Below are 12,547 nucleotides of genomic sequence, written 5' to 3'. Positions count from 1 at the left end.
TATTTTGAAGTTTATGTATGATTTAAAGGGTGTCTTGGCCATGGAAATACTCTTCATGTGTGCAGTCCTAGCTAATACTTAAAGTGATTACAGAAATTCAAGTGTATTTTCCATTTGTTCGTATCTTATAGGGGTTGATTTAGAAATCTCCAACAGGAAATTAGAAGACTCTGTGTTTGATCACAGTAAATCAGATAGGATTTGACAAAGACCGAAGGTCATAGCTCCAGGGGCCAAGAGTTCAGGGGTACAGGACAGGGTGGAGTTGAATTGATTCAAATAGTAGGTCAAAATTCAGAAAGGAGAAAAGTAAGATTGCAATGGGGCAATGTCCTGAGACAGTGATAGGGCCGCTAGTTGGCCTCATAGTGCCTAAAGCACCAGGCCTGGAGTCAGACTCATCTTTCTGAATTCAAATCTGGCCTCAGATACACACTAGCTGTATGATCCTGGGCAAGTCACTTAACCATGTTTGCCTTAGTTTCCTCAATTGTCAAATGAGTTGGGCAAGAAAATGGCAGATCAGTATAGATGTTAAAAAAAAAAAAAGCAACTGGGTTCATGAAGAATTAGACATGATTGAGCATAATAAAAATATCCTGAGGTATTTGACAAGAGGAGGGAAGTCTGAGAAGGGTTTGAAGATAGGTTTGGGAGACAAGGCATAGGGAGAAATAGAATGATAGGAGGATTTGGTTAGATAGAAGAATGTTAGAGGATTTAATTTAGGGAGTAATATATTTATGGTTCATGTAGAGAGCTGGGTGTGACCATTTCTATGCACGACTGAGATGGAGGGAAGAACTGGGTGGTCATGGGATTGAGGTATGAATATCTAATCATATTTTTAGCTGTTGCAACTCTGGTATCTAATTTCCCTAATATTGTAATTTTTATTGCATAGTAATTGTCTCCACCAATGTTTTGGGATCTGGGATCTGTCAGACTCAAGTATATTATTGCTAGCCTTTGGCTTGAATTCAGAACGATAAATCACATCCGTTAACCTTTTTTTCCCTTTAAAATCTAATGCTAGATGGTTTTTATAATTACCCTATTAGAGCATAAATTTGAGATTTAACAGCACAAGTTCGCCTTCCTCTTCATTTTTTCATGATTTCTCCTTGATCTTCTTGTCCATTTGTCCCTTTAAATACATTTCTTATCTAATTATCTAAAGTGGACTGTTGGCATTTTGATTGTTACTGCGTTAAAATCATGAATCAATTTGGGGGCTATTGCCATTTTTGCTATCTTGGCCTTACCTAGCCATGAACATTGATTATCCCTTCAATTACTTAATTCTTCCTTTATTTCTGTTAAAATTCTTTTTGCATTGCCTTGAGACATATGACTTCTCTACATATTGGAAGGTGAATGTGATTCATTTTGCCATTATTGTAAATGATGCTTCTCTTTCTACCAATTGATTTAGTTCTTTTTTTTTTTTTTCTTGGTGATATAGAGAAATGCTGAAAGTGTGTGTGTGTGTGTGTGTGTGATTTTATCTTATTTTTTCATTTTGTTAGGAATATTTATTATCTTGGCAATTTTTTGAGTCTTGAATTTTCCATCTCATCTGCAAATAGAAATACTGACATCTCATTTCTCCTTTCCTCTTATCCCCTCAATTTAATTTTCTTCTTTTCTTACTATAGTTAGTGTTTGTAATACACTGTCCAAAAGTAATGGTGAGTGTAGGCAGTCCTGTTTAATGGCTGATCTTAGTAGGAAAATTTGTGATGTTTTCCCATTAAATAGAATTCTAGGTTCTATATTTCAAATATTTTTTATCACATCAAGATGAAAAGAAATCTTCCTATTCCTGTAGGTTTTAGTGTTTAATTTTTTTAAAAATGTGCATTCTATTTTATAAAAAATTTCCCTGCCTATTGATAAAATCATATGACTTTATGATTATTTATTGCTATATTCTGGTATGTTGTTTGCTTGCTGAATATTGAAGCATTCCCTAACCTACTTGATCATAATGAATGATTTTGAAATATTGCTGTCTCTGATTTTCTAGTGTCTTATTTAAACTTTCATATAAATATTCTTTCATGATACTGGCTTAAAGTTCTGTTGCTTTTTCTTTCCAGGTTTTGGGGCTCAGAACTATGGAAAAACTGGATAGAATGGCATTTCTATTTTTGAAAATAAAGTCATAGAATTAGGGGCAGGGACCCCAGAGGTTGAATCCAAGATCCTCATTTTACAGATGTGCAAGTTGAGGCCCAGAAAGATGAATACCTTGTTAGTGGTCTGAGACAGCATTTAAAACTCGGTCTTCCTAATTCATTCTACTCTCTTGATATAGGTATTAATCCTTCTATGAGTATTGATAGAATTTAGTCTCAATGCTCTTGAACCTTTTGAAATTAGCCCTGTCATGCCTTTAGGATTTCTTTATATGAGTTAGATTTATTTTGATTATTCCTGTTTTGTGTTTTATATTTTTGTAAATATCCCTATTTTTGTCGTTCACTTATTTAAAATGCTCAACTGTCTGTTACCCCATTTTGGGAATTTTCTTGATAAAATATCGGAGCAATTTGTCATTTCCTTCTCTCATTCATTTTACAGATGAAGGAACTGAGGCAAGCAAGGTTAATTGACTTGCTCAAGGTCACACAGCTAGTAAGTGACTAAAGCCAGATTTGAATTTAGGAAGATGAGTCTTTCTGACTCTAAGCCCAATGCTCTGTGTACTTTGTGGAGCCCCCTACCACCCAAATGTTTATATAGAATCTAAGTTTTATTGGAAGTATGGATAGAAACCTCCACTGGTTGTATATTGTCTTATATTTGTTGTAAATTTCCCTTTCTAATTTGTAATTTGGGTAATTTGATTTTCCTCTTGTCTGTTCTTCATTAAATTTGCTAATTGATTACATTTATCAGTTTGGTAGTATTAAAATCTTTTATTAATCAATTTAATCGTTCTTTCATTTTTCTTTTTTAACAATCAAATTATATATTTTTTCAAATAGCAAGCATCAATTTTTCTCCCCCCCCCCCCCATACTGGGGAAAAAAACCCAATTTATTGATTTCTTTTTTTATTTTAATGATTTCCTACTTTGTGCTTACTTATTATCTATTGGGTTGCTTGTTTTCTAATTTCTTCAAATGCAAACAACTCATTAATTTTTCTCTCTCACTCTGTTGTTCATAAAATACTTGGGGATATAAATTTGACTCTGAATTCTGCTTTGGCTACATCCCATAAATTTTGATATGTTATATTTATAGTTTCAATATCTTTATTATGATCTGATATTATTTCTCCCATCAGTTCTTTGGCTTACACATTATTTACCAAGACATTTTTTGAGTCCCCATGTAGGGTTGCATTTTTGATGATACTTTCCTAGATGATTACTGTTTTTTCTGCATTGTAACCTAAAAATGGATTGTTTAAAATGGCCACTTTTTTGAATTTTTGTGAATGTTCCAAATGTTTGCTTAATTAAATAAATATCTGATCTTGTCAATGAGGGTCCTTCTCTTTAGTTAGTTCCTCCTTGAGAAAAGGAACTGCTTGACTTACATTTTTGTCGCAGCAATGATTAGTACTTAATTAAGTAATTAATAAATTTTCATTAATTAACTAATTAAATTATCAGATGGAGTTTTCCATCATATGCTGATTCTTGTTCATGTCCTCCTATAAGTCTTAACACAGGGGGTCTATGGACATGTTGGATACTGTCATCTAGATTTCTTGACATTGGGGGTCCAGAGAAAGCATGGACTTATCTGTTAGTCACCCTTGCTTTTGTTAGGAAGCTATTGTCCAGCCATACACCTCTTTAATTATATATTTCACTTTGCTTCTCTACGCTCTGTTGGTTAAAAAAAATGTAGCCTACTTACACTTAATGTGTGATGTCTTTTGGGCAATCTTCAATGTCAATTCTTTGGAGACTATTTTATTCCTTGGCTCATTGGAAGGATCAGGTTTTTCTTTCAGGGAGAAGTTTGAAACCATTAAAAGCATGATATAGTTCCCCAAAGAAAGTTTTATACATTCCCTTCATCTTAATAAATTCTGTTTGTAACTCTTTTTCCATCCATAAAAGCCATCCAAGATTTATATATTGAAGGACCAGTTCTTCATTTCCCCTTTTTAATTGAACAGCATAAGTCTTAAGATAAAGGATTTTTTCCCTTTGGATAGTTAGATGCTTATTGAGTACTTATGGTCTTATTTAAGAGTCTTGATGCATTATCACATTATTAACTAGTCATTCAATAAATATTATCAAGTGCCTATTAAAATGTGTCAGGCATTAGACTAAATTCTGGGGATACAAAGAAAGGCAGAAGAGAGCCCTTGATTTCAAGAAGCTCATGGTCTAATTGCAAACAAGCCATATGTATCTGGAGGACATCACCATTTACATGTCTTTATTGCATTTGGAAATTGCTCAACTCTAACCCGATAATGGCAAACATCTTTGGTGAGCACCTCATTTGACTTTTAATAGAGAACTGGCAAATCAAGTTACATCTTCTGTCCATTTTTTTGAAGAGACTTATGTGATTTTTAACATATCCAGGGGGAAGGGGAGAACATTTGGACTCCTTTTCCTATTGGTACATTCTTCTTGGAAATTTCCATTTTAGGGAAGAACACCAGACCAGCCATCATCCAACGTTCTTCTTCTTCTTCTTTTTTTAAATTTTATTACTGTTTCATGCCGTTTTATGAGAAACTCCTTGTGGTATAATAATATTTCATTGTACCTCTCCCTGTATCCCTCCCTTCCTCCCCCGCCACTCACACACACAATGCCAATTTGTTTAGTTACCATCAAATAATAGGAAATGTACATTGTTCTAAAATATTGTTTGTTAAAAATAATGCTGCTAAGAGATTTTTTTTTCTTGCTGTTAATCTCCTCACAGTATAATAATGGGATCATTGGGCCAAAGTGTACGAGCAATTAAAACAATTTTCTTTCTTTTCAAAGGGATAAGCCTAATACACACTTCTTTTGAGCAGTGAATCGCTGTGCCTGTTTCCCTATAGTCCTGCCAACATTGCCAACTTGTTGAGTATAAGGTTATATTCCAAAGTTGTTTTAATTCGCATCTGTGTGATGAAATCATCTGTATCTCTAGCATCCAGATTTCAAGAAATGCCAAGTCTATTTTTCGCCCTGCTTTCTTCTCTAGGTTATTTATTCTTATGTTAGCTTATAGCTAATATCTCTCCCTCAGTGGTTCATAGACAAGTAGAACTACCAAATGACATTAGTTTTGCCTCTCCTCTTACATATAAACAAGCCCTAGGCCTTGGCTTACCCTTTTGAAATTATTCATTTATGTTTACTTTAAAAACATTTCTTTTGTCTGCTTATTTGTATTTTAAACTCTTTAATTCTGGTTATCTCAAAAAATTCTGCAAAGTCATTTAATTCAATTAAATTAATTCATCAAAATCTATTAAATGTATTAGGATTATGTTATGTTAAGATTACATTCATTTTCAGAAGCTCTCTTTGGGTAATAAGTTATCCTTGGATGAACCTTTGCTCCTTTGCTTTTCAGTATTATTATATTTTTGCTTCTTCTTTCATTTCTCATCATTGAAGAATAATCTTATAAGATTTAAATAGATATCCCTAGGTAAGTAAGCTGTCTTTTTGTGGCTGCTTACATAATTTTTTTCCTTTTACTTGGAAGTTCTAGATATTAGTGTCTTCATTTCTATATATGTTAAACCTATAGTTTCTACTTTAACCCTGTGGATTCTGTCGATCTGCACTTTGCCTTTTAGCTAAAATACTTCTGGGCAGTTTTCTTCTAGGATTGGCTTTGCATTCCAATTTTGCTATCTTTTTTGATTGAATATAACATATCTCTAAATTTATTTTTTGCTCTTGTTTTCAGGAAAACAACTGATTTTTAATATTTTCTTGCTTCTATGATAAATCAATGATTTGTTTTTTGAAATTTTTATTTTGAGTTCTATTTTCAGGGAAATCTCTTCACTGATTTCTATTTTTAAACATCTCCCTTGGTCTTTTGTTGTTAGCCTATTCCTTTTTTAAATTTATTTTTTTAAAGGGAAATCTCTTCACTGATTTCTATTTTTAAACATCTCCCTTGGTCTTTTGGTGTTAGCCTATTCCTTTTTTAAATTTATTTTTTTTTAATTGCTAAAGCTTTTTACTTTCAAAACATGCATGATTTTCAACATTCACCCTTGTAAAACCTTGTGTTCCAAATTGGCCTGAATCATTTCATTGTTGAAAAGAGCCATGTCCATCAAGATTGATCATGGTATAATCTTCCTGTTAGCCTATTCTTTTTGATAAGTGGAGCTCAAAGATTCCCTGAAAGGATCTTGTAGACCCTTAGAAATCCCTGGATCTCTGTGAAAATGACTATTGAGACCTCCTTAGCAAGATCATCGTGTGGCTCCATTTGTGCCCAGAAGAGCAAGGGAGTAATGTTCTAGAGTAACCCTTGAGAATCAGACTAAGTACTTGAGATGAGATTTCATCTGGCAGCCATGTCCTATTTGGGCTCACATTGTCAGGACCAGTCTAGGATGGGAATAGTCCTAAGAGTGAACCCACTATTCTCAGACATTTTGATGAACTAGGGAAAAATGTGCCTCCAAAGTATTAGAGAAAATGTTTCTATGTTTTTTCTTTTTTCTTTTTTAAAAATAGTTTTTATTTACCAGATATATGCATGGGTAATTTCACAACATTGACAATTGCCAAACCTTTTGTTCTAATTTTTCCCCTCCTCCCCCCACCCCCATGGCATGATCAATACATGTTCAATATGTTAATCTATGTTTTTTTCTTGCTAAATCTTTGAAGTAAATTTCATTTGGAAAAAAATTAATTGATGTGTTGAAATGGAAATAGAGCTTTAGTTACTGGGAACTAACAGTGAGAGAAACAGGGGCACTTGAACCAATGATATTGAAAAAGAGACATGTCTCCTCTTTTACCCCTCGTTATGTTGAGGGACAATTAGAACTGGTCTTATTCTGTTTAAGGGCTTTATGTGTATGGGGTGTGTGTGTGTGTGTGTGTGTGTGTGTGTGTGTGTGTGTGTGTGTGTAAGTCCAGAGAGCATACTTGCTGCAATATTTTTTTGCTTTTGCTTTTATATATGAATTAAAATAGTATCACCATTTTTCTATGTTGACATGACCTAGTCATGAACATTGAATATTCCTTTGACTGTTTAGTTTTTCCTTTATTTCATGAAAAAATGTAAAATTATTGATGTTCTTTGTATTATTTTATTCAATTCTAAAATACTGAATGCACTTTTTATTATTTTAAATATTTCCCTTTTTATCTCTTCTCTAAGAATTTTGTTAGTAATATGCAGAAATGTTATTTTTTTGTGCATTTTATCTTGCTATTTTGTTAAGAGAAGCAGTGCCACATATTTCACAAAGAGCTAGTCTCAAAGCCAAGACCATCTAGGTTGAAGTTCAACTTATAGTATATACAGGTTATGAAACTCTGGGCAAGTCATTTACCTTCTTCATGTTCTAGAATACAAGTGTCAAACATATGAGCTTCATGTGGACCATAACATTCCTGTGTGCAGAAGCAGACTAAAATAAAGTTGGGAAATATTATAAAAAATAAATAAAAATGTAACAAAACATAGATAATATTACTTTTTAAAACTAATATGAGGCCTGCAGGAATTCTTATGTTTGATGTTATCAAACATGTTTGATGGTATCTGTTTCTATTTGAGTTTGGTACCATTTTTGTAGAAAATGTTAAACCTAAAGGCTATATAGAAGGTTCTGATCAGCATTATTGATAGATAATGGAGTTTTCTTCCCTCTGGAGTCCTTTGTATGGATGAAATCAAAGATCTATTTTCCTGTTCTACTTTGCTCAAACAATTTTTACTTATGTTTTTGAGTTCCCAAACCACTCTGAAGCTAGTTCCATTCTCTCTTTGGATGGCATGTAGTAATCTTGTGCTTTCCTTCTGGAGACTTTATTTGGCTTCTTTTACTTTATAATTTTCATTTTTTATATGGAGGCCTTTTTTGGAAGGGAGGGAGAGTGAGGAGCTTATTCATTTCTTCTTTGTCTGAAGGTATTTTCTTGCAAGGTTTTTTCATGTTAAGAGTCTTCTTTTGTCTTCTCTCTTTGATTGTTCTTTTATATGGCACAATAAATTTCTCAGTGTCAGTGTTTCTCACTTCAAATGAAGGGAGAGCCAAACCTAGCCATGGCCACTCAGTAAACCATCTTGCCCAAAACACTAACCAGAGGTTTTTGAAGGCTGAGCTAATATAACACAAGCTCTGGGAGACCCTTCCACATTGGATATACTTCAAAAAAAAAAAAAAGCCCAATGAGGGGCTTCATTTATATTCAGGAATTTATTTTCATTTGAGTAATTTATATTCATTTATATTCAGTAATAGAAGCTCTCAGAGCTCACTGACTAAATCATAGAGGTGCTACAATCTGCATTAGTGGAGAGGGTATTCGCATGATGAAATTATGGATGTCTTGAAGTATTAAACTCCAGCTAAGGAATTATGTTGCAGAGGGAAAAATGTTGGATTAGATAGAATCAGGAAGATCTGGGTGTGAGTCCCTTCCCCCCCCATCTCTACAGAAGCTTACTTCGGCTAATGATGTCACCCCTCTAAGCCTCTGTTTCCTTGTAGGTAATATAATAGAGAAATTTGGTCTGGAGTTAGAAAGATGAATTTAAATCTAGTCTTAGACACTTACTATTTGTGTAAACTTGAGCAAGTCACTAAACTCCTTTCTCCTCAACTATAAAATGAAGATAATAGTACCTGCATCCCAGGGTCAAATGAGGATCAAATGAGACAGTATTTGTGAAGTTCTTAGCCCTATACCCAGCACATAGCAGGTACAATGTAAATATTGGCTGCTGTTATCTGTAAAATGGGGGAGTTGATGATGACCTCTTGAGTTTCCTTTAAGCTCTAGATCTTTGATTCTATGTCTTTGAAAAAAAAGTTTAAACAATTGATTTAGAAGCCTCAGAGCTGATCTGGTTCAATGTTTCTCATTATATGGATGAGAAAATTAGTCCAGAGAATCAAGGGGATGAATACAGGGGATGAAACAGATAATCAAAAGCAAAGGTGGGCTTGAAATCCAGGTCTTTTGACTCCAGAACAAGTGCTCTTTCCACTGTCTCAGATCAAGCTAATATTTTTGGGCCTTTTTTTTTCTCTCTGAATGTAATGTTACATAGTATGAGGATAAAATTTGAAAGAAAGAAAGAGAAACAAAATTGGATTCCACTTTTCTTCTATTGCCTGATGCAGAGATATATTTCTTTTCCACAGGATACCCTTCTTCAAGTTTTGTTACCAGTGTGGGCGTTCCATCGGGGTACGGCTTACCCCGTGTCTTCGCTGTTATGGAATTTTAACCTGTAGCAAGCATTGTAAGGCAAAAGCCTGGAATGAGTCCCACAAACGAGAATGTAGTGCAGGTAAATTCAGTATATATGCAGGGGGGCGCGGCTATGGGAGCACAATGTGGGTATCTGCAGTTTGGCTTCATTCTTTATTCGCTTTAATTTAAGGTTAAAGAAGAATGAGTTTTAAGATACATTAAAAAGCCCCAAAGATCTACATTTCAAGGTGGTCTGTATTATGGAATAATTTCCTTGTGTACATACATTTCTATTTTCATTTTATTTTTTTTCCTGAGGCAATTGGGGTTAAGTGACTTGCCCAGAGTCACACAGCAAGGAAGTGTTAAGTGTCTGAGGCCAGATTTGAACTCAGGTCCTCCTGATATCAGGGCTGGTGCTCTATCCACTGCGCCACCTAGCTGCCTGTACATACATTTTCAGCATCATCTGGTGTTCTCCTATTGAACACTTGAGTTGTAAGATGATGGCAAAAACATTCTGAATGTAAATTTGCTCTAAACTGATCCTCCACAGAATTTTGTCATCCTTGTGTAATGGATGGACAATAGGATATAAGCCTGGGCTTCAGCTATACACTGAATATGTATTTGTGGCTTTTTTGTTCTAAAGTGATCTTCCTTCTGGAGGCACTCACCAACTTTGTGCACTAATATCAACTGTTCTTTCTGCTAGAGGAGAAATTGAAATGACAGGAGGAATACCTCTGTGGACAATCCTATTCTTTTAGGAAGGATCAAAAAGCTGTCTACATCCAGAGGAAAAAACTATGCAGTTCAAAGCATACTATTTTCATTTTTTAACTTTTTTTTTTCTTTCTTGTGGTTTTTCTCTTTTGTTCTTATTCTTTTTCCACAGCATGACTAGTATGGAGATATGTTTAACGTGATTGCACATGTAGAGCTTATATTGAAGGGGAAGGGGGTGGTAAGAGGAAAAGGGAGAAACATTTCAAACTTAAAATCTTAAAGAAAATGAATGTTAAAACTACATTTACATGTATTTGGAAAAAAATACTAGTAAGTAGGGAGGAGAGAAAGAATCAAGAATTTTTGGACAGAATAAAAAATAATATAAAAGAGGTTGGGAAGAAAATGTTTGTGAAGACTGGGGTCAAGAGAGTAATGAGAAGAATACAACATGGAGGAGAAAGTGAAAAGAGAATTCTGAATCATTGACTCCATTCAGCAGCTTGAGCCTGTTTTCCTAGCAAGTGGGTCCTGGTTCTTTGAAAAGAGAAATATCCAAATCAAGATAGATCCACATCACAATTGCCCAAACTATCTCTTGGCGAAGCTCCCCTTTTTATATGGATTACTTTTATAATAACAAGAAAGATATGATGATCAAACGGACTCGGGTCTCAAACATTTGTCAGTTCTTTCCACTGATACCCTCATGATTCTGGAAGAAACCAAAGACAACCTCTGGCACTTTGGGTGGATACTACACGGTGAGCTTACAGGAAACCACGGACACACACAGGACAGCATGAATGAGTTGCGCTCTTCATCGTTGGATGGAACTTTCAAAGCCATGAGCTAGCCATTTGAATTTGAGTAATGAATAACAAAAATAGGGGTGGGCAGAACATGTCTTGGAATTTGCATCAATTCACTGCTTTAAGGATATATTTAATTTTTGCCCTTTGGATCCTCAGTGCCTAGCACATAGTGGGGACTTAACAAATGCTTTTTGTTTCATTCATTTATTCATTCATGTGTGGTCCGAAAACTTTTTAAATAGGGGGCCAGTTCACTGTCCCTCAGACTGTGGGAGGGCCGGACTATAGTAAAAACAAAAGCTCACCCTCCGTCTCCGCCCCTCAGCCCATTTGCCATAACCGGGCAGGCCGCATAAATGTCCTTAGCTGGACACATCTGGCCTGCTGGCCTTAGTTTGAGAACTCCATGCCTTGGTAAATGGCTTCATAAGAAATTCTTCCTTGGGTCAACTTCCCTTTCCCCTCCTTCCCCTCTCAAATGATGATCACCAGGTGAGCAGGGCAGCCTGTGTAGGTGAAAGGAAAGAATGATGACGTCAGAGGTCCCTGAAGTATGGAGGAAGAGATTCCTCCTTTCCCCAAATGTATTATTTAAAAGATGTCACACAACTTGAAAATATTGCCCCTAACTAGTTCCTAAGCCATCCTTCTCTTTCAGGACAAAAAGGTGGGTCATTAGATGATAAGCTAACACCAGAGATTTGTCTCTCCAGGCCTTCCCCGGGGGCCTCCCATTTTCCTACACCTCCTTCATCTGAGAGAAACCCTGGTACTTGGACCAAAGATTCCCGAGAAGCTGCCATGTACTCATCTGTTGAAGGAAAATTCTGCTTCCTTTAATGCACAAATGTATAGGAGTGCAGGAAAAAACTTTGGGGGCATCTAGTTCACCCCCCCCCCATTTCACAAAGGAGAAAACTCAGACCGGTAGAACTTGTCTGGGCCCATCTGGGGATGAGCTTGAAGTTGGCTTGGAGAATATCTGAGTTTGGTCTTGGTGCTTACTGCTTCCTATTTGTCTAACCATAGGTAAGTCATTCAAATTTGATGAACCTCAGTTTCCTCATCTGTAAAAGGAGAGATTTAAGAGTTGATGACTTCAGATTCCCTTCCAGCTCCAGATCAACGAGCAGAAGTCTGATCAAGGACTAGAACCTTTGTCTCCAAGGTTCTGGTCCCAGCCTCTGTCTACTACCACACACTCTGCTTATTAAGGCAAAAGATTGTGAACAATTAAGGCCCAAAATCAAAGGATTAATCTTCCGTTAATCAGAATATCCTCCATCCTCAGCATCCTGGGATTTGACCAGAAAAACCACTAAATTGACTCTTTAGTAATTAATGGACCCACACAGATAATGACTACATCAACCTTGCAACTCTTTCAGGCACACATATAAATAGAGAGGTCTCGAGAGAGATGGGGTTTTGCCATTGGCTACTCTTCCCCCATAGAAGGTAAACTCTGAGGGAAAAGACTATTTTACTTTGTCTTTATCTCCCCAGTACCTTCCATGGAACCTGGCACACAGTAGGTGCTTGCTGATGAGACATCTTTCTATTCCTTCCTTGAGCTTCTCCCTTATACAATACAAGATTCTTCTTAAGG

At 35.6% G+C, this 12,547-nt stretch overlaps 1 protein-coding gene across 6 annotated transcripts in view; it reads left to right on the top strand.

Moving 5' to 3' along the window:
• The window catches only part of ANKMY1 (ankyrin repeat and MYND domain containing 1), a 123,297-nt gene that overhangs the window by 103,944 nt on the left and 6,806 nt on the right, over nucleotides 1-12,547 (top strand). For all 6 annotated transcript variants that reach the window (XM_074264175.1, XM_074264172.1, XM_074264170.1 and 3 more), the window contains one exon: nucleotides 9,343-9,491. In XM_074264175.1, the coding sequence (XP_074120276.1) occupies nucleotides 9,343-9,491 (149 nt within the window). The remainder of the gene's footprint in view (nucleotides 1-9,342; nucleotides 9,492-12,547) is intronic.

The sequence above is a fragment of the Sminthopsis crassicaudata genome, chromosome 4 (assembly GCF_048593235.1).
Source record: "Sminthopsis crassicaudata isolate SCR6 chromosome 4, ASM4859323v1, whole genome shotgun sequence".
NCBI lineage: Eukaryota > Metazoa > Chordata > Mammalia > Dasyuromorphia > Dasyuridae > Sminthopsis > Sminthopsis crassicaudata.
The sequence above is the reverse complement of the archived record's forward strand: the minus strand, read 5'-3'. Positions and strand labels throughout refer to the sequence as shown.